The 22,967-nt window shown below is 44.4% G+C and overlaps 2 protein-coding genes across 3 annotated transcripts; one reads left to right on the top strand and one right to left on the bottom strand.

The window, feature by feature from the left end:
* The first annotated feature begins 1,691 nt into the window (after positions 1-1,691).
* Positions 1,692-16,597, top strand: plch2b (phospholipase C, eta 2b). Its single transcript, XM_035796359.2, has 21 exons — positions 1,692-2,626; positions 3,789-3,935; positions 4,204-4,447; positions 4,763-4,892; positions 7,985-8,155; positions 8,253-8,346; positions 8,517-8,720; positions 11,347-11,467; positions 11,575-11,746; positions 11,917-12,024; positions 12,610-12,684; positions 13,062-13,162; positions 13,273-13,361; positions 13,496-13,681; positions 13,839-13,946; positions 14,099-14,223; positions 14,334-14,418; positions 14,573-14,719; positions 14,901-14,980; positions 15,093-16,242; positions 16,447-16,597. The coding sequence occupies exons 1-21, from the start codon at positions 2,161-2,163 to the stop codon at positions 16,461-16,463; spliced, it is 4,020 nt and encodes a 1,339-aa protein (XP_035652252.1). The 5' UTR covers positions 1,692-2,160; the 3' UTR covers positions 16,464-16,597.
* Positions 16,598-16,737: 140 nt separating this feature from the next.
* LOC118400024 (glutamate receptor U1-like) lies at positions 16,738-22,538 on the bottom strand. Of its 2 annotated transcripts, XM_052473274.1 has the most exons (11): positions 22,520-22,538; positions 22,089-22,151; positions 21,817-21,958; positions 20,093-20,127; positions 19,768-19,947; positions 19,046-19,269; positions 18,832-18,929; positions 18,486-18,703; positions 18,090-18,309; positions 17,675-17,919; positions 16,738-17,537 (listed from the first exon to the last, which is right to left on the bottom strand). In XM_052473274.1, exons 3-11 carry the CDS (start codon positions 21,884-21,886, stop codon positions 17,442-17,444), a joined length of 1,386 nt encoding a protein of 461 aa, XP_052329234.1. In that variant the 5' UTR covers positions 21,887-21,958; positions 22,089-22,151; positions 22,520-22,538; the 3' UTR covers positions 16,738-17,441. The 2 variants fall into 2 exon arrangements, with proteins under 2 accessions (XP_052329234.1, XP_035652251.1); XM_035796358.2 differs by lacking the exon at positions 22,520-22,538 and having other exon boundaries at positions 22,089-22,323.
* Between the last annotated feature and the right edge of the window lie 429 nt (positions 22,539-22,967).

The following is a 22,967-nucleotide window of genomic DNA, read 5'->3' as shown; positions in this document are numbered from 1 at the left end:
ATCGTTACCCATCGCTCCACAAAAGCCACGGCCCTTGCAGAGCAAGGGGAACTACTACTTCAAGGTCTCAGAGCAAGTGACATCACCGATTGAAACGCTATTTAGCGCGCACCGCTAACTAAGCTAGCCGTTTCACATCCGTTACACATACCCATAAAATGATGCAGCCACAACTATGCTTGAAAGTATGGAGAGTGGTACTCAGTAATGTGCTGTATTGGATTTGCCCCAAACATAACACTTTGTATTCAGGACCAACAGTGAATTGCTTTAGTGGCTTGCTGCAAACAGGATGAATGTTTTGGAACATGTTCATTCTGTACAGGTTTCCTTCTTTTCACTCTGTCAATTAGGTTAGTATTGTGGAGTAACAACAATGTTGTTGATCCCTCCTCAGTTTTCTCCTATCACAGACAAACTCTGTAACTGTTATAAAGTCACAATTGGCCTCATGGTGAAATCTCTGAGCAGGTTTACTTCCTCTCTGGCATCTGAGTTGGGAAGGACGCTTGTATATTTGTGGTGACTGGGTTTATTGATACACCATCCAAAAGGTACTTAAAAACTTCACCATGCTCAATATTTTGGAAAACCTCCCTGGTATTTTGTGGTTGAATCTGTGTTTCAAATTCACTGCTAGACTGAGGGACCTTACAGATAATTGTATGGGTGGGGTTCAGAGATGAGGTAGTCATTCAAAAATCATGTTAAACACTATTATTGCACACAGAGTGAGTCCTTGCAACTTATTATGTGACTTGCTAAAGCAAATATTTACTCCTGAACTTATTTAGGCTTGTCATAACAAAGGGGTCGAATACTTATTGACTCAAGACATTTAAGCTTTACATTTTGTCTTAATTTGTAAACATTTCAAAAAACATAATTCCACATTGACATTATGGGGTATTGTGTGTAGGCCAGTGAAGAAACATCTAAATGTAATCCATTTTAAATTCAGGCTGTAACACAACAAAATGTGGAAAAAGTCAAGGGGTGTGAATACTTTCTGAAGGCATTGTACACATCGGATACACATCGTCCAATGAAATGCTTCCTTGCAGGTTCCTTCTCGACAATGCAACAACGATAAGAAATAAGACAAGATAAGAATACAAAACATAAAGTAAACGGCATAAACATTTTAGCATAAGTATAATACAGGATGGCACAATTTAGAGGCCAACATTATGTATTCATATCTAAGAAACAGGGATAATTCAAAGCACAATTTGTAACTTCTTTGATGCTCGGACAACAACACACATACAAAAACAAATATCAGCCAATCGGTGTGCAGAACATAAGACCTCCTCCTGCAGAGTCAATACTTTAATTCAATTAAATACTTTGGTATCTCTGATAGGCCAGTGTGTTTTTCATAGAACAGACACCAAAAATACACAGCAGAGCTAATTCACAAGTTTCATGTTAGTGTTATTACATGCTGATTGCAAAGAGGGTAATTGTCTCACGAGGGAAGTGCCCACAGGCTGCTGAGAAGGGGAGACTTAATCTCATTGGTTTGACTGCAGCCTAGACTCAGAGTCACGCCACAAAAACTAACATCCCATTCCTATCTGAGATTGGTTGGATACTCCGCATTCAGCTACTTGATTGGACTTCCCTTTTGTGCTACTGAGTGAACATCCCTTCCCATCCCCACCTCTTTCCCTTTCTTTAAGAGCTTACATTTTGCGTGAACATCCGTCAGCGAAGGCCGTGGCCTCCTTTAGCCCAGGATTACAGCTTGAGGAAGGTTTAGTGGTTGACGCGTGTTGCACACGTCTCCTGCTGCCACAGTGCGAAACACACTTGTGTGTACACTGGCTGCGTCACTGGGACCTGTGCTGTGGAATGTTTGGTGAAGAATGGGAATGAATGGAGTAACCAGGGGCCTTCACTCCCTGTCCTATGGCTAGTTCTTCTGGAGACACACATACAAACTGAGGTGGTGGTACAGGACAAGGTTTTTTAACTCTGCGTGGTAAAATACAATTCTGAAAATGGACATACCTCCTGGATTATGGTCGGGAGTTTGAGTTGTCTTCAGGATATTAAGTTTTGGTTTGAACCACAGTCCAACTGGAGAGACCAAGGCTGTGTGAGGGGCACATACACTGGGTAGAGGACATGAGCGGGAGGCAGGTGTGTAGCTAAATGAGCGGTACAGGAATGAACGTCAACTCAGCCATGGCACCGCTATCTCCAGGACTGAACGTCAACTTATCTCCAGGACTAAACCCCATCAACACCCCACCCATGACAGCTCCATCTCCAACATCTCCAAGGCTGAGTCTCACCACCACCCCACCGATGACAGCGATATTTCCAAGACTGAGCCTCACCTCTACTCCAGTGATGGCTACCTCGTCTACAGTGAAGAGTGGCTCTCCATCCTTTGCTTCCTTGTCTCCTGGACTGTTCTCCCCCTGTCTGTCCTCTCTGAGTGCAGAGAGAAGGACCTCCTCCCCCTTCAGCAGGTCCTCTAGCAGGTCTCCCACCCCGTCCATCATGACGTCCCCAAAGCTGTGGCAGAAAACCTCCATCTCCAGACTGGCAGAGGAGTTCTTCTGGATTGGTGGAAGCGTCGTAGCACAGCCCAAATGGAGACTGGGTCAATATGGTAAGCGACTGATGGAGATATGATATTTGACATATATTTTTATCTTCCCTCGAATGACTTAATGACTTACTATTTGTGGAGGATACAGAGCTGTAAATCATTAGCCACTGAGTTTGAACAAAATGTACGAAACAAGGTAGCATATCCTATAACACCTGCTATTTCTCCCTAAACCCTGGATTACCCACCACAATGGAGTGAAAATGCAGGTGACATGTACGCAGGTAACAGCGAGTAGATGATGGGTATATGGACTCCAGACAATCCCTAGAGATTAGACTGAGTGATGCCGACTAGTGGGCATCACGTGTGTCTCTCTCTCTCTCTACCTCAGATTACAGAGGAAGGTTAACTGCTTTTACCGTCATGCTCAAAAATACCGTACAAACATGAATGCCATGTGAACATGTCATGGGACAGGGGGGGTCCTAAGAGAATGGGAGCCAGCTCAGTTAAATCAGCTGTAGGTGGGTCTACAGTATGCACTACCAATAAATCAGTATAAGAGCAGAATATTCTACAGAATATTCTACACTGCAGATATTGCAAGGATTAAGTATCTATCTCAGCTGTACGACAAGAGATGTGTTTGATGTGCAAGGTGCACGTTGATAACATAAACAGCCCCTTAAATCCTGGCCCTGACGTCAGCTAATCTAATAATCAACTGCTAGTTGGTAAATCTCTGCTTGAACCCTGCTATTCTCCTCAATTAATCTGAAAGGGATTATATGCGTGGCTTCCCCAGCGCTGTGAAATAACATTTGTAAATTCACCTGCCGATTGAAAGATAATTCAGTATTGCAGGACATATGGGGCTACACATGCTCATGACACGTCTTACAATGCATCAGCATCTTCTCCTTGTTGCCCCAGTAAACAATTACTATATGGGCCCAAATAGATTAGCGTTCTGTGCAGGGGGTGTACTTGTACTTCAAGCTGCCTCACGCTACAGAAACAGGATCTGGGCTCCTACTCCTATGAGCCGTTCCTAGGCTCGTGCAAGGCTATTTACTTACTCGATATGGGCCCAAATGCTATAATGTTAGGGTACACAAGTACAGTACATGGACAGGGCGCCCTGTACCGTGTGAGCACAGAGGCCATCTGATGTTGACCCAGTGTGTGTGTGCCTTCCTCCCTGTGGCCTGTCTTGCAGTGGAGAGGTGTATGTGCACCATGCAGACTGGCACCCAGATGACCAAACTGAAAGGGAAGAAGAAGGGCCTGGTCAGGTTTTTCTACCTGGATGAACACAAGTCCTGCATCCGCTGGAGGCCCTCCAGGAAGCACGATAAAGCTAAAAGTGAGTCAGACAGGGAATGTTTCAGATGGGGTTTCATACGGGCACTGTGAGGAATACTCTAGTATTTTTACTTGGTCTACGTTCAACAGTTTTACCAGCCCTATTCCATTAGATATTTGAACATAATGTACAAACACGCGTATTGCGTGTGTGTATTACCACCTGGTAACTCATCTGAAATAGCTATGAGATTTCAAAAAAATGAACAGGTTATTTGATTGACTGCTGGAGGACATTCTGATTCATTTCCACGTTGATTCTATCCCAGTAACCATTGACTCCATCCACGAGGTGTGTGAGGGCAAGAAGTCTGAGATCTTCCAGCGCTACGCAGACAGTTGCTTCGACCCCAACTGCTGCTTCAGTATTTACCATGGCGACCACGTGGAGTCTCTTGACCTGGTCTCCACTAACGGAGACGAGGCCCGTACCTGGATTACTGGCCTGAAATACCTCATGGCTGGCATCAGTGACGAGGACAGTCTGGCAAAGAGACAACGCAAAAGGGACCAATATCCTTTACTCTGTCACTATGGAGCACATCACTCATAGGGCCTTATGACCCAATTATGGAAGTAGAACATAGGCCATCCTGCAACACCATAGAATACATCCATTTGAGTGACATAATAAGACCTGAATATCATCAGCCTGTGGGCATTTGATTCAATTAGGATATGATACTTTCCAACGTTTGTGTAAAATCACGTGTAGCAACACATGTAACCCCAGGGGATGTCTTGTCACATAGGATGCATTTTGATGCACACTAAAAGAAATGTCATTGGTCACTGGTCTCCGTGTCTCCTCCTTAACTCTTATTTCACATGGTTACAGCAGACCTTCTCAGAGGCAGACAAAAACGGGGACGGCAATTTGAGCCTGGGAGAGGTTCTTCAGTTACTCCACAAACTCAACGTGAACCTGCCCAGGCAGAAAGTCAGGGAGATGTTTAAGGTGAGATCATATTCAGATGTTCATAAATCTGGGGATGAACTCACCAAGAACATTTTGATGTACTTGTATCTCAATGTTTCTCATTACACCCGAGAATGCAATAACAAGTAATTGTCATCTTTTAAAAGTAGTTTTACAGAAGGTCATTATGTATCATGTGGAAACCCAGTATCAATTATAAACTACTTTGCAAGAGCTTGCATTTCAGGTGTCCTTACATGGTTTGGTACCCAATGTACAGTGTTGTATATACTGTAGCTATCCCATAGTTCTGTCTGAAAGGTGAGAAGAATTAACCCTAGGCTACTTTAGAAGCCAGCAATAGGGTTTCACTCTGACAAGACTCTTCCAGAGGGGTTTAGGGGTCAAAGATCATGGCCTGATCTCCAATCCTAGCTTAGGATGTGTTGTCTTGTCTCAGGATTCCCTAGCCGTACCTTGAGAGAGTGCAGGTTGGTCGCTGTACGTGAGAAGCTCGCTGCAGGAAGACCAGGCCATATGGTCACCGTTGAACAGAACAGATGGCTACGGTTGTATTAGCCTACTGTACGTGTTCACACTGCTCCAGTAATTCATACTAAGGCACATTGCATTACCTGTCTTCCATCTTTTTTAACCCCACATGTCAGACACAGTTTTATTTTGTGGCAGTGCAAGAAGGATTTGTTCTGTGTCTTTTTCTCAATCTTTTTAATTTGACCCCCTTTTCTCCCCAATTTCGTTGTAATCCAATTGTTAGTAGTTACTATCTTGTCTCATCGCTACAAGCTCCCGTATGGGCTCGTGAGAGACGAAGGTCGAAAGCCATGCGTCCTCCGAAACACAACCCAACCAGGCCGCACTGCTTCTTAACACAGCGCGCATCCATCCTGAGAGGGCCAGCCGCGCATCCAACCCGGAAGCCAGCCGAGGAAACACCGTGCACCTGGCGACCTGGTTAGCGTGCACTGCGCCCGGCCTGCGACAGGAGTCGCTAGTGCGCGATGAGACAAGGATATCCCTACCGGCCAAACCCTCCCTAACCCGGACGACGCTAGGCCAATTGTGCGTCGCCTCACGGACCTCCCAGTCACGGCCGGCTGCGACAGAGCCTGGGCGCGAACCCAGAGTCTCTGGCTTTATCTCAATTTTTATCTTTATCTCAAAAAGTGGCTTGGAAATAAAATGACATTCCTGAAGGGGGCAAGTAATTATACTGAACAAAAATATAAATGCAAGATGTAAAGGGTTGGTCCCTGAAATACACACAATAAGCTTATTTCTCTCAAATTGTGTGCAGAAAATGTGTTTAAATCCCTGTTAGTGAGCATTTCTCCTTTGCCAAGATAATCCATCCACCTGACAGGTGTGACATATCAAGAAGCTGATTAATCAGCACGATCATTACACAGGTGTTCCTTGTGCTGGGAGTGTGCAATTGGCTTGCTGACTGCAGGAATGTCCACCAGAGCTTTTTCCAGATAATTGAATGATAATTCCTCTACCAGAAGCAAACTCCAATGTCGTTTTAGAGAAATTGGCGGAACGTCCAACCGGCCTCACAACCGCAGGCCATGTGTGACCACAAACTGTCTGAAACCGTCTCAGGCACGCTGGAAAAGTATGCTCTTTACAGATGAATCCCGGTTTCAACTGTACTGGGCAGATGGCAATGGTGGGCAACTCCAGTCCTTGGGGGCCTGATTTTTGTCACACTTTTTCTCCAATCACAGCTGATTAATCAAATTGCATTCTAAACTGAAGAACATGATTTGGTGATTATTGGAATCAGGTGTGTTAGCTGGGACAAAACTGTGACACCAATCAGGCTCTGGATGACTGGAAATGCCCACCTCTGGTGTATGGTGTTGTGTGGGCGAGCGGTTTGCTGGTGTCAATGTTGTGAACAGAGTGCCCCATGATTCCGGTGGGGTTATGGTATGGGCAGGCATAAACTACGGACAATGAATGGCAATTTGATGGCACCGAGTTACCGTGACGGGATCCTGAGTCCCATTGTCATGCCATTCATCTGCCGCCATCCCATCATATTTCAGCATGACAATGCTAGCTAATAACAACTTTGTCATCTGTATAAAGTAAATTTGACAACATGATCATCATGGCACAGTTGATTCCTACTAAATATTTGTCTACTTTACCAATGGCATCATATTTCCATGCCACTATAGTGTAATTTAGACTAAACAGTCATTAGGCCCGGTTCAGAATGAGTGGGCATCACTGGACTTTGGGCACCAACATGGCTGTGGCGTCTGTATAACGTTCATAACAATGGCAATGACGCAACAGAGTGACGGTGGTGCAACCCAGGGAAACAACAGAGTGACGGTGGTGCAACCCATGGAAACAACAGAGTGACGGTGGTGCAACCCATGGAAACAACAGAGTGACGGTGGTGCAACCCATGGAAACAACAGAGTGACAGTGGTGCAACCCACGGAAACAACAGAGTGACGGTGGTGCAACCCACGGAAACAACAGAGTGACGGTGGTGCAACCCATGGAAACAACAGAGTGACGGTGGTGCAACCCATGGAAACAACAGAGTGACGGTGGTGCAACCCATGGAAACAACAGAGTGACAGTGGTGCAACCCACGGAAACAACAGAGTGACGGTGGTGCAACCCATGGAAACAACAGAGTGACGGTGGTGCAACCCATGGAAACAACAGAGTGACGGTGGTGCAACCCATGGAAACAACAGAGTGACGGTGGTGCAACCCATGGAAACAACAGAGTGACAGTGGTGATATAGCACCAAAAATGATGGATCTGATATTGTTACAACCAGGGTAGTGGGTTCATACGTAGAATGTATGGTGCTGCTTTATAAAAGAACATATATTAGCACCAAAAATGATTCTGATATTGTTACAACCTTTCTTGGTGCTGTATAGAACCCTATTTGAATGGTTCTTTATAGAACCTTTATGGAGAATTGAAGGGTTCAAAGGTTCTTTGAGTCATTATGGTTTCACATAGAACCATCACCCTTCTCAAATAACCCTTGAGGAACTCTCTTTTCTAAGTGGCTAACCCTCACCCTTAACCTTAACTAGAACCCTACATATTTTTTTTCCATCCTCAGAAAGCAGACACAGATGACAACCAGGGTTCGTTAGCTTTTGAAGAATTCTGTACCTTCTATAAGATGATGTCTACACGCAGAGGCCTCTATCTCATCATGCTCTCCTACAGTAATAACAAAGAGTTCATGGACCTAAATGACCTGGTCCGTTTCATGGAAAATGAACAGAAGGTAAAACTGAATTAAAAGCAGAATATAACGTTTCAACAACAACAACAAATATTCTGCATATTTGCTCATTTTTCATCACAATGTTTCTGTTTGTTAGATGGCGGGTGTAACCAGAGAATATTGTCTGGAGATAGTGAGCCAGTTTGAGCCATGTTCTCAAAACCTACAGAATATGGTTCTGGGAATCGATGGTAAGGATTTGACATGATTTTGAAGTAGTTTTCATGACACAAGCGCCTGTAACTAAAGTATCGCAGCCCACAGAAATAGCCACATACACATGAACAGACATGGTGTCTCTCCAAGTACAGTAACAGTATGTCAATCAAAGAAAAGTCACATATCCTGTTTCTTACCTCAGGTTTCACCAATTACATGCGAAGTCCAGCAGGAGACATCTTTAAACCAGACCACCATCGTGTGCACCAGGACATGACTCAGCCCCTGTGTAACTACTTCATAGCCTCGTCCCACAACACCTACCTGACAGGGGACCAGCTTCTGTCTGAGTCCAGGGTAGACATGTACGCCTATGTGCTCCAGGCTGGCTGTCGCTGTGTGGAAGGTAAGCTTAGTAGACACTATAATGGCCGTTCAACTGCCTCCCTACTCAAAACATTGCAGTGCTGTACTCCAGCTTAAGTGTTATGCCAGAGAAGCCGGTGTTTGCTGATTTGTTTAAGAGACTTTATAGCCATGTACACAGATGATTCAAAAGATACAAGGACAGGACCTACTGGGTCAGCATTTGTAGTGCAGGAATGTGGGGTGGCAGTCAGGAAACGTATTACAGATCATCTGGCTGTATATACGGCAGAGCTGATGGCCATTCTGTTGGCCTTGCAGAGGGTGAAGGAAGTCTAACCAGATGGAGTAGTTGTTGCTCTGATTCATGTGCAATGTTGATGAGTCTCCAGTCCTTTAGGTCACGTAGCAGACAAGACCTGCTTGATAAGATGCTACAAACCCATGGCAGGATTAGACAGATGGGTATACAGATAAGATTTACTTGGGTCCTTGTCCATGTGGGGGTGGAGGGGAATGAGGCAGCTGATATACTGGCTAAACAAGCACTTAGTAGTGAGGATGTTGTAGTTTTAATGAGCAAGGCAGAGGCAAAAAGCCTGATATGGACAGTGATGGTGCAGAGATAGCAGGAGCAGTGGAATAGAGATTATAAGGGCAGGCATTTATTTCAAGTACAGAGGAAAGTTGGGAAGGGGGGGGTGGCAGGAAGGGACATAAGAGAGGAGGCTATTTTTACAAGATTAAGGGTGGGACACAGCCAGTAGATTAAGGGTGGGACACAGCCAGTAGATTAAGGGTGGGACACAGCCAGTTGAATAAGACCTTAAATGTGATAGGAAAGCATCCAACAGGAAAGTGTGATTATTGACAGGAAACAGAGACTGTGGAGCATGTATTGCTACAGTGTGGAGAGTATCAGAGGGAAAGAGAGAGGCTGACATCTAGTATGAGGAAGAAGAGGATACAGGAAATTATTTTAAAGAGTATATTGAGTAGAACGTCATTAGATATAGTCTCAAATATGTTGATATATTTTTAAAGAGCAACATGGCTGGGAGGTAGGATTTAAATTATCCCTATCGCTGGCTCGTACTCCAGTACAGTAGGTGGCGGTAATGCACCATAACTTTGGATGCCAACCGCCGATAAAACCCCATCAAAGAAAGCCGGTGTTTGGAGGATATATTGGCACGGTTGTTGTTAGGCCCGAGATGAGGGCATTATTACTTTTGTACAACGGGTTACCAACATATTCAAATAGTGATTGACATATGTTTCATTAAAAACATTATTTTGATGAATTTATTCATACTATTTCATCCTTCCACAAGTTTTTGTCCCGACACAAAGCTATGGTTGCTTCCCAAGCCGCCTGGCCGTTCGTTCTTTCTGGCATCATTCTTATCCCTTGCTTGCCAGCTAGCCAACTTTGGCTAACACAGTCACGTCAAACAGTGTAGCCAGAATATCAGCAAAGTGGCTGCATTTATGTTTGTTAAAGTTGTTTTCTAGTGATTGTTGGGGGGATACATCCATAGCAATGAACTAATTATGTGCGATTTCGCATGGCATTGAACATTTTCTCTGCCGCCAGGCCACTGTTCAAATGAGACAGCCAACTACACAGCTAACAATCACTTCAAACTGAAAATGGAATGACAGCAAACTAGCTGTATTTCATCTCGTTTTACCTGTTTTCTATTGACATTTCTTTGTAAAAATGATGCCAGCCGATTTATGATTTCGACTGGCTGAGAAATGCTGCCTGCCTGTGTGTCTCCCCCCGACTCCCGACAGGTTCATTACCATAGGACAGCTGGAAATCGAATTTCAATATCTTGAAACAATGTTGCAAATGTCGGAGAGACAGACAGCAAGGTTTATACAAATCTCCGCTTTTGAAAATGAAATCAAATGATGGTCTAAAAGAAATGGGATATAATGTCTAAATGCTTTTTATAGTGGAGATCAAGTTTATAAATTGCCTGGCTGGGCTGATGAGAGAGTGGATTGCGCAGTGAGATGGGACAGAGTAGATAGGCATTTAACGTCATAGCTTTAGCTAGCGGTAACTTGTGGAATAGACACTGGCTGGAATGCAGTTTTAACCCGTTAGCATCCAGGATTAGACCCACCATATACCATGGGTTTGACAAAACATGTATTTTTACTGATCTAATTACATTGTTAATAAGTTTATAATAGCAATCAGACACCTCAGGGGTTTGTGGTATATGGCCAATATTCCACAGCTAAAGGCTGTTCTTAGACATGTGGTATATTGGCCATATTTTTTATTTAACTAGGCTAGTCAGTTAAGAACAAAATCTTATTTACAATGACAGCCTAGGAACAATGGGATAACTGCCTTGTTCAGGGGCAGAACAACAGATTTTTACCTTGTCAGCTAAGGGATTCGATCTACCAACCTTTCGGTTCCTGGCCCAACACTCTAACCACTAGGCTACCTGCCACCCCATATACCCCACCGCCTCGGGCCTTATTGCTTAAATAGACACTGGCTGGAATGCGGTTTTAACCACTCAGAATCCAGGATTAGACTCACCCGTTGTATAACAGTATTTACCATCCTCGTCACTCACTCACTCACTCACTCACTCACTCACTCACTCACTCACTCACTCACTCACTGTGTCTGTCAGTGGACTGCTGGGATGGACCAGACGGGGAGCCTATCGTCCATCATGGCTACACCCTGACATCCAAGATCCTCTTCAAAGATGTCATTGAAACCGTTAACAAATATGCCTTCACGAAGAATCAGTGAGTACCTTTATTTTGTCACCATGTCCTGCCCAGGTATACATAGCAATAGAAAACCATATTCACGGGCAACACACATTCCAATGTGTGGTGCCGTACATCCTCAGGTACCCGGTGATCCTATCCATAGAGAACCATTGCACAGTGCCCCAGCAGAAGAAGATGGCTGAGTATCTGTTGGAGGTGCTCCAGGATAAGGTGGACCTTTCCACGGTCAACATGAATGAATTCAGAAAGTTGCCCTCCCCAGAGCTCCTGAAAGGGAAAGTTCTAGTCAAGGTAAAGCCATATTTCTTTATCAATGTACTGATGCAACCAATAGTAGCAGTCAGTCAGTCATTTCCATAGCAGGCGATGTCCAAATCATAAAACTCTAAAACGACATTAAGAGAACACTTTTCCGTGAAAAAAAAGGTCATGTAGTAAACAGACTGGTTGTTATTCCACAGGGAAAGAAGCTTCCAGCGAACATTGATGGTGATGCAGAGGAGGGGGATGTGTCGGATGAAGACAGTGAGGAAGAGGAGGATGAAGATGACACCCAGATAAACACAGATGTAAGGACATTACTACCGTTTAGCTAAAAATAGACTGAGGGTAAAATATCAATGTTTTGAGTAAAACTATCCCAGGACATTTGTAGTGTTCCTAAAAGCTCCTGTAGGTGGCATAATACTCCGAATGTGAGGCATCAATAATAATAATAATAATATATGCCATTTAGCAGACGCTTTTATCCAAAGCGACTTACAGTCATGTGTGCATACATTCTACGTATGGGTGGTCCCGGGGATCGAACCCACTACCCTGGCGTTACAAGCGTAACGTCTCATTTTACGTTAAGCCTAGTGCACTTATTCTTTGTCAGAAAACTACTTCAATTAATGGCTGTTTTACAGTGGATGTTATGTGAATGTCATGTGTTTCAGTTTACCTAGATGCAAATATCTGATTGCTGTACTTTGTTGTTGTTGCTGACATCAGAGAACAATGACAAGCACAACACGTGATGTTATCAGGTGCTCTGTCATGAGAAGAATGCCAAGGCCCTTAGGAATTCCATCAGACAGTGAGATAGCTAGGTGGCTGATTGATTGTGTCTGCAGGGAGTCTAGAGTCTTGAATATGTTTGACTATTCAAGGGGAACGCTGCTGGCACTGCAGATGAATCCAAACCCAAGAAACGCAGGTCTATCATGGGCAGCTTCAGACGCAAGGTCAGCCTATTCTCTCTCGTACAAATCCCTCCCTCCCTTCCTCCTTACCCGGCCTTCGCTTCACCGCGCTTTCCAATCATGTTTATGCAAATTAACTTCACTCTTCCCCTTCACCATTCCCTCCACCATGCAAATGACTCTTACCTCACCAGCACAAATGCAAATCACAAACTCCCTTCACCACCCCCCTTTGCCAACACTAGCGTGTGAAAATAGTCGTTGTCACCACAGGCCTGAATCAGCTTTTCTGTGTGACTTTTTCCTGACAGCGCTGTGTATTGCTTTGAGAGACATTTTCTACAGCTCTAACATGCTCTTGTTACAGTAGAAATGCCCCCATCTGGACTAAACGCTGACTCTTCATTTCTTGTGCTTAGAGGAAAAAGAAGAAGAAAAAGAAGCTAATGCTCAATTTAGACCATGCAGACCAAGAGAACCCCATCATGAGAGACAAAACACAAATTGTGTACCACAACAAGTAAAGCCAATCAAACATGACTGTTACACTGTTATCAAACCATTTACTTGAACTTTTAAACGTTGACCCATGCATCCAATTATCTCTGGCCCTCCCCTATTCACCCTCAGGAAAGGGAAGACGATGAGGTTATCCCGAGCCCTGTCTGACCTCGTCAAGTACACCAAGTCTGTCCGGGTCCATGACATTGAAACACAAGGTGGGGAGTAGTGTCCATATTCAAACAAAATCATTTCTGCTTTACTCAACAATGGCACAAGATCTTTCAGCATGTGAGTCATTCTATCTCTTGGTTGTCAGTGTGTCTGAACCTATGTGTTTTCTGGTCGGCAGCTTATATGACCAGTTGGCAAGTGTCTTCCCTCAATGAAAGCATTGTGAACCAGATCATGGCTCTGAAGCCAGCTCAGTTGGTGCGATTAAACCAGAGGCAGCTACTGCGTGTTTACCCCTCCAACTACCGTGTGGACTCTAGCAACTTCAACCCACAGCCCTTTTGGAACGCAGGATGCCATATGGGTAAAGTACCCTGCTCATTGCAATACCTTTAAGCGTGCTTTGCTTTGCTTAACAGAGAAAAGCAAGACAGTCTAGAGGCAAATATCTAGACTTCAGTCTGGTTCAGAACAGTGGTCGTACTCTAAAATGTGTTTCTTATCTGATCTTATCTTTTCAGTTGCACTGAATTACCAGACAGAGGGCCGCATGCTTGAACTGAACAGAGCCAAGTTCTCAACCAATGGCAACTGTGGATACTTACTGAAGCCCAGGTGCATGAACAAAGGTGGGTACTATTAGAAAACATGGGTAACTGTAGTTGAAGCCAAAATACAGACATGAGCAAAACGGGTTATACAATTGAACACTATAAATGCACAGTAGTTGTTCCTCAGAATAAGAGTTTGCTGGCTGAATGTTGCCCTCTGTGTTGCCCAGGTTTCTTTAACCCTACGCTGGAGGACCCTCTGCCAGGACAGAGTACGACTCAATTGGTACTGAAGATTATCAGTGGGCAGCAGCTTCCAAAACCCAAAGACTCAATGCTGGGGGATAGAGGGGAGGTGAGACATGTCAGACAACCTCAATTGACCTCTTTTATGTGAGGAGACTACAAGGCTATTTGTCTTGTCACTCGTTGTATGTGAATGTGTCTTCTTTGTTGTTGTTGTAGATTATTGATCCTTTTGTAGAGGTGGAGATCATCGGTCTGCCTATTGATTGCTGTAAGCAGCAGACAAGGGTGGTGGATGACAATGGTGAGCATTGATCTTAAATCAACAGCTATTTAGCTTCCGTTTCTTTTTTTAACAAGGTGCTCATTCAACTATACATTTTGATATTCTGTTAAACGTCTGTTGAATGAAAAGCAATGGAAGTTAATAGTCTCCTTCCTTCTCTGTGCCATTGTAGGCTTCAATCCCATGTGGGAGGAGAGCTTGGTCTTCACCCTCCACATGACCCAGATTGCACTGGTGCGTTTCCAGGTGTGGGACCATGATCCGATAGGACAAAACTTCATTGGACAGAGGACCATAGCATTCGTCAGCATGATGCCAGGTAAGGTAGCTGGAGGGATTAACCAGGTCTCTACTTCATCAGACAGAAGACATTTGGATCGTCAACATAACAAGTGCACCATTATCATGGATTGCTCTACGAAAATGAAATGCATGTGATTTTGGGATTAATGTGATAAATGGTTCATTTGACCTTATCATCTTTTCAAAACATGTTTAAGGTTATCGCCATGTCTACCTTGAGGGCATGGAGGAGGCCTCCATCTTTGTTCATGTGGCTGTAAATGACATCACAGGAAAGGTAGGCCTAAGCACTGGGTTGAGTTTTGCTTTACCTGCATTGCTGTCGTTGAAGACTAAGGCTTGGATTTTCTTAACAGCGATGAAAGCTTGTCTTGTTTTCTGTCACGTAGGTTAAGCCAAGTAATGCTGTGAAGGGTTTTTTGAAAAAAGCTACGAAGAAAGGGTCGGCCAAGGAGCCAAAGGCGGTCTCCATGCACCTCTCCACTTACTCATCAGAGGACGTCCGTCAGCGCTACCGCAAGGACCTGGACTCCTACTCCCAGGAGAGCAGTGGGAACGGCAGCATGTTACTGACGCCTGCGGTCATAGACTACCTCCATAGAGGGACTCAGAGTGAACCACTGAAGCGAGCTCACACGGTGCAAATCCTGGAGGAGGAAATCCAGGGTGCTTCTCCGAAGGAGGAGAAAAAGAAGGAGGGGAAAAGGAAGGGCATCCTTGTCCGCATGTCCTCCACCTTCTCCAACTCTGGGGCGCCCATCCCGTGCATCACAGCAACAAGCCCAGATCTGGAGGACGTGTTTCAGTCGTCTCAGCCACAGAGTCCAGAACCAGAGAGCCAAACGCAGTCGTTTCAGGCAGCCTGGTCAGATCTGGAAGACCAGGTTCAGTCTTTCCATGCACACTGGCCGGGCCAGGACAACTCGGGTCGGTCATTTGAGCCAGACCCACCTGAGTTTGAGGACATAGCAGGAGAACCACTGACAAAGCTTAACAGTAAGCCTGCACTCCAAACTGTATCAGAACATCTGAATCAGCCCCAACCCCAGCTCCATCCGCAGCCCCAGTCCCTACCCCAGGCCCAGCCCCAGTCTCATCCTGAGGTCATTCTCCGGAACCGACACCCACCATCCTCCCCTGTCAGAGTTAGACGGACCCTGGAGACCCCAGCCAGCCAACGCCCCTCCAACACGTCACGGACAAAGGCCCGCTCTCGCAGTGTTCCACGAAAGCAGCATACCTCCCCCATCACCCCGGTAGTTAACCGCAGGGCTGCTGTGCACTGGCAGCCTCAGACTCCTTCCCCTCCCCCCCAGAACCATTGCCGCTTTGGCCACCAGCCTATACCCAACGGCCTCTACCTGTCTGACAGTGACTCCAGCAGTGGTGGCAGTATAGACAGTCTACGTCTGGAGCTCCTGCCCTCGCGCGTGCCAGTCAGTGGGCAGAGGGAAGTGGGCACCCTGCAGAGAGAGATGAATGCCCTCTTTGACCAAAAGATGAAGGAGATTCGCTGTAAATCGCCACTCTTTTTTTACGGTAAAAGTGACTCTTATTATACGATATCTTATTCTGTTATTATATCCCAGCTAGAGAGCATGCCGGTGTTAAAGATGTATTGTTTTTTGAGTCACAAAGTATGTGTACCTGTATGCTCAGATCATCGACATTACAAAATCAATGTTGATTGAGGACCCTGGAATTATAGTAATGACAATTTTGTTCGCTGTGTTTTATTTGCAGATTACTCTACGCTATAGTAACCAGACACTTACAAGGACCACAGCAGTGAGCAGCCAATTGGAATAAGCATGGGAGTAGGATATACACTTGTAAACATATAGCGTTACCTTGTATGTATCTAGATGTATGTACAAATGTCATCACATTTTGAGACCGAACAAGTTTATTTTGTTTAAGGTAATCACTTACTTTTTATGTGGATATTGAAATTTTTGCATCACGATGCATCTTTTGTTAATACAACTGAATACCAAAGTGAATCGTTCTGAACGGAACAGAATGGAACATGCATTCATTGCTAGACTGGTTTTATTGAAAGATATGCCGTAACTTTTACATCAACATCGTTCTATGACATAATGCTTTTTAAAAAATGTGTTGAGTTCTATCATGACAAAACATGTTAAGTAAGTGAACTGACGGTTTTATAGGTTTGAAACGAATGTGTGCTGCCAATTGTACAAAAACAGTTCAGTGTACTTGGTATCTATAATATGTAAATGTATAATCTACTTTAAAACAAATGTACTGCATCATTTCATTAATATATATTAATATATTGCTCTCAGTATTTGTGCTGACCAAAAGTACTGAAATGTAAACTATTTGAAAGTGATGATTTTTCCTCATTTTCAAGATGACTTGACTTGGACCTTCATGTTTCGTTTCTATTTTTGCACCGCTCTTAAATCTTTCTAAATCACGACACATGAAATGATTTCTAACAGTAGATATACATGTTGTTTTTCTCAATAAAATATCTTCAACATAATACTGTAGAATTGTTAATTTACTCCTCTCCAGTACGCTATGTATTACTCTGTTAACTAACACATGTCATATAACAGCCTGGAAATAGTCTGCAAGCATATCTGATACACTGTGTTTCTTTGTGGTTAAAAAAAAGTATCTAGAACAAAACTCATGTCAAGACCTGCATAGTGAAAATTGCTTTGTTAGGCCATATATAATGGAGTATCTACTTTCATTTCTACTCATGCTTTGTCTTTGTCTGCGGTTTCCTGGCTCCTCTTCTTGTTGGTCCTCAAGCGCTGACTCAGTTCATCAGACAGCACTGTGCAATATGATTTCTGTGGGAAGCAAATTGGAGTGATATGTAGAGCAATCTTGACCAGGCAAATCTGCTTATCTATTCATATGGAATCCACCACTCTTCATTAAAACCAGTGTTAGACCGTGTGTGAGTGTGTGCATATGTGTTGCTCACCCTCTGCTCCCTGGCATTGCTCCGGGACTTGGTGGTGAGCTCCAGGACAGCCAGCAGCACCCCTAGCCCCAGGCCCAGAGCAAGCACCAGGAACATGCCCTTCAGGCTGTGGGGCTGCAAGGGGGAGGCCTTGGCGGCGTCTGCCATGCAGCTGCTGGCCCACCACTTACTGCGCAGGTAAGCCAGCTCTCCTGCCTCACTCAGCTCCAGGATGGCCACACTGAGGTTCTTCAGCATGGGAGAGCCTGGATGACACAGACAGTACCATATGCACATCAGCTGGCTTGTTCGAGAAAGTATTTGTGTCGCATGAGTACGGTGAGTGTAAGAACATTATCACGTAGAAATAAAGTTCAGAGGTTCCAGTCAATGTGTTTTGCCGTATAATATCTCACTCCCTAGACATGTGGCTCACCCAGGGTGCCTGCGATGCTGTAACCTCTCATGCCGATGACCTCATGGACACGGACCAGCTCACAGTGACGAGCCGCCACCAAGTCCAGTGACACAGACTCTCCAATGAAGGCAAAGTTGCCCTCCTTTGCCCGGCGAACACCCTCATCCATTGATGACACAAAACTCTTGGCTCTCTCCATGTGCTCGTAGATCCTGCGGTAGGTTGGGTTATTAGAGTTCTACACCAAGGAAAAGAAAAACCACGGACAGAGAGGAAGAGAGCGTCAGCGTGCCGCTGAGAGGACTGACAGAACGGAGACACTGACATGTGAGCCCAATCATTTGAGGGCAAAGAGCGAAGGGGAAAAGAAGGGGATACCAGGGGATGGGGTGTGGCAGGGTGCACTGGCCTCACCTTGAAGAAGGCAAGTGTGGAGGAGCCAGACAGGGTCCCATACTCAATCCCTTGCTGGTTGGCCAAGTCCTCAAACCCTTTCACCATCAGTTGATTGGAGTCTGAGCCCTGAGATGTGCTGAGATTGGAGAAATAGCAGGCCAAGAGGACCAGACCAAACAACCACCAGGTGCAGCATATTATGCGTCCTGATAAAGCTTTGGGGTGTGGACCGGCACCTGAGCATAAGAAGAAGCAATACTAAATCAGAACACCAAACCACACAGACCATACACAGCTCTTGTGTTGTTGTTTTGGTGCAGGTACGCTATTGGTTGAAATGCCTGGTTAAATCCCTGTTAGTTACCCTGTAGAGTGAGGGCTCCAGCAGTGTACCACAAACTGTGGCTGAAAGTAAAGCTGTTTTCCTCAGTCTGGGGTTGACTCCACTCACATGGGCTGAGTCTGTGTTGGAAAATGTTTGTTGAACAGTTTTTAAATTATACTTGCAAAAGGTTCCAGCCAGACTCAGTACATGATAAATGTATTTTCTGATGAAACTTCCTCACAACATAATTCACCTGGCTACTACACAGATGGAGATAGCAGTGCCCAGGTACGCAGCGAGGATCCCCACCCAGGTCTCTACCGAGAAGGCGTTCAGGAAGTCAAAGATGCCAGCCTCTTCTGAGATGTCTTTCCTCAGGAGAATGCTGATGCCTGTCTGCATGAAGGGTTTGGTCATCCCCACAACCTTCTCCCGGGCAGCAGTGAGGGTCAGAGGAGCAATCGCCAGGTCTGCCTCCTACAGGGATAAGAATATAGATATATATTTTACATTTGCTTTTTTAAATTTTAAATTTTAACCTTTATTTATACAGGTTTTTTCTCATTGAGATAACATCTCTTTTCCAAGAGAGACCTGGTCCAGCAGTAGAGGGAACAACATTTCAGACAAAACCATTTACATACACTAACACAACATTAAACAAAACCATAAACACACATACAGTACAACAAAAACATTGAACATTAAAAACACAAACGTCTTGGCTAAAAACAGCTGTCCTAAAAACAATTACACTCTTCTACGATATATACATCGATCAAGTGTTTAAACTCCACCAACGAAACTTGATCATCACATTTGAAAATGTTCCCATTTTAAAATGTTTTATCTGCATGAGTAACTTCCCACATGGTTATGGTCACATTGGAATGGACAGTATCAATCGTAAGCAGAAATGGGAGCAGATGTTCCGCGCTGTAATCACTAATCTATGAAAAAGTTTGCTTTGCTCACCTTTCTCACCACCTCTCCGATCATCCCGTTCCAGGCCCCAGTCTCATCCTGCCTGCCATAGGACCCATCTTTCACCAGGTGCACGTTGTACTTGAAGTCCAGTTTCTTGGCCAGTTCAGACAGCAGGTCCATGCAGTAACCTTCCATCTGAGAGCCTTTGGACATGGTGTATGGATCTTGCTGAAGGGTGAGGCACAGAAGAACGATTCTGACTTCTAAATCGTCATCAATCTTGTTTATACAGCAGCAAATGGGTTGAAATGGAGTAGAAAATAATTGCAGTCAATACAGTATAGAGTGACAGAGACATGCACCCTTTAATTACCTTTATTGTAGTGATTGTCAAGTCTGGTCGCATTGCTAAAGGAGAAATAGATGTTAGCGAGATATAGAGGTTACCCTGATTCACCCGCATCCAAATCAAAGAGGAAGATAAACTACTTGAAGTTGCATTTGAACCTTGCCAATGACATTCTTAGGTGAATCACTTATGATTCACAGCATCTCCAACAGCGTCAGCATTGAGAGTGCTTTCTAAGTACATCAACACATCAATTGAATAAAGGCATATACACAGGAGGACAACAGCGTGCATGCTTACACACTGAACAGAGAGGGGAGAGGGCTCTGGCAGACCTTCTCCGTCGGCATTGAAGCATTGCCAAAGCATCTTTCCGGTCCCACTGGCTCGACATCCCTAATTCACAAATCTTTTTCTTTCATTCGGAGTGCCTTCCAAATGTAGCCGACGGATTCAAAGAGCTCTTTGTGCCGTGGCCATCTTTAGCCCTTATACCCTGAGTCGGTGACCCCTTTGCAGATAGTGAGAGGTAAACATGGGGGTGCATTGATGCCTTCTTAGTCATCACAACTGGTTTCCGGCATCCCAGAGAGCTGGCCACTCTCCTTTCCCACTTGAAAGTGTTCAAAACCGTTAAGATCTATTTACAGCCATATTCCAGTTTGTGAGTTATTTCAAGCCATGACAAAGACATGGCACTATGGGGTAGGACGGCAGTCAGAGTATCAAAAGGCTCGATTCAGGCTAAGGCCACAGGGCTCCCTCAAAACCATAGGGAGGTCCTGACACACATCAGCTCGTCCTATTCAAAATATGACACCCATACAAGCTCTTCAAGGGCCCTGTCACTTTTTTTGGCCACATTTGAACACAAGGCTCCTTGTTTGTTGCATTGAATTGATTTGTGACCATTTTTGTGAGCATGTCAGCTGGCTCGCTTCTTTTTCTGTCAGAGTGGTGCGTGTCTGCCAGACAGGATGCGGCCCCTCACTTTGATGCCATGCCCAGCTGACAGTCTCCTCATTCATAACTCGTCAAGCAGAGAGAACACGAGGAGTCTGGCACCAAAATAAGCATATACACTGCCACGCTGCCAACACAAGCGCATCGACTGGTCAAACGGCTAAAGAAAAACGTCTACATTTTCGTCATTTGACGTTTTCTCATGTTTTCTCGGGAATTTCGTTTGAGCGGCAGTCTGTTTCTGTTACCATGCCAATCAGAGTTGGACTGAGCTGTGTTTCATAGATTTCAAATGAAATGGACGCCAGCTACCCAAGGGTCCCCGTCCACTGACTGATTTACACAGATTTCAGTAAGTCACTAATTGAACAGATTTATAAGACCTATCTATAAACATTTTAATTGTTGGATAATAATAACAATCAAGCAGTAAATGTATAGGGCTGTTAGAAGGGCCTTCAACAGAATTTGAAATGGGTCCCCAAATTGCTATGTCTGCCCCTGATGCCAACTCCTTGCCACTCATTGTCATACCAAACAAATCCTCTATTTTATTCTCAAGCTCATTAGTGGTCATTAAACGAAAGAACGTTTAGAATTGAAGATTGCTTTGAGGCCCGATTGTTTGGCTTGACGATAACAGCGTTTGGACCCGGTTATGGTGAATCTCATGCACGTCAAGATTCCTGTTTTACACAGTTTTGCTTGCTTTAGTGACCGACAAACAGACAAAGAATTAACTGGATTTATGAGCACAGTAAGATGTACATTAAACAGTGTATTACCCGCAACACAGCTCCTTAGGGGCAGTAGAAGCACCATGGTGCACACGATGACACCCAACAGCACCCTCATGGTTTCACCTCTGATCCTAATGATGTAGTGGTATCAACGTAGTGGTATCAACAGTATCCACGATTTCACAAACTATTAAATTCAGAGAACAAAAGAAGCTAATGTCGTACTCAAATTGAACAGTGGACTAAAAATACAGTAGTTATGAAGCATGGATATATTACATCTATGACAATACACAAATGAAAGAGATGTTCCATACCTGATAAGAGTGTTAGCTGTAAAGTGAGTCGGCTGTGTTGAGGCTTCCAGTTATAGACTGATCCTGATGAACGAGGGCAAATGATGAGAAATATTCATCCCAGCACAACAGAGCTGCTAAAACAGCCAATGGACTTTTTTGTGGGTGGAGAATGAGTTTGTCCCCTGTGACTGTATGTTTGGAAGATTCAAATGCCTGTGTTTCTACAACTAATGGTATCTTCCCAATTGCTTGCTGGTTGGATGATCACCTCAGATTTACACCTTCTTACAGAGCAAGACTATATATAGGCTATAAACCAGCTGGTGAGTAGAGTATGGAAGCTCGTTCCTGACACACACACAAAAAAAAATCTGACTACGAGGTATGAGATAGTAAGTCACAATTATGAGATATTAAGTCAAAATGATGAGATATTGTCACGTTCTGACCATAGTTCTTGGGTGTTTTCCTTGTTTTAGTGTTGGTCAGGACGTGAGCTGGGTGGGCCTTCTATTTTGTGTGTCGAGTTTGTCTATTTCTATGTTTGGCCTGATATGGTTCTCAATCAGAGGCAGGTGTTAGTCATTGTCTCTGATTGGGAACCATATTTAGGTAGCCTGTTTTGTGTTGGGTTTTGTGGGTGGTTGTTTCCTGTCTTAGTGTTTTCTGCACCAGTTAGGACGGTTTCGGTTTATTGTTTTGTATTATGTTTTCTTATTAAAAAACATGAACTATAACCACGCTGCATTTTGGTCCGCCTCTCCTTCCCAGGAAGAAAGCCGTTACAGAACCACCCTCCACAACAGGACCAAGCGGCGTGGTGAAAAGCAGCAACAGCAGGAGAGGCAGCAGCAACAGCAAAAGGGGCAGCACTATTTGGAAAAATGGACTTGGGAG

Source organism: Oncorhynchus keta, chromosome 21, assembly GCF_023373465.1.
Source record: "Oncorhynchus keta strain PuntledgeMale-10-30-2019 chromosome 21, Oket_V2, whole genome shotgun sequence".
In the NCBI taxonomy this organism is placed as follows: domain Eukaryota; kingdom Metazoa; phylum Chordata; class Actinopteri; order Salmoniformes; family Salmonidae; genus Oncorhynchus; species Oncorhynchus keta.
Note: the sequence above shows the minus strand (reverse complement) of the source record. Positions and strands in the feature narration are given on the sequence as shown.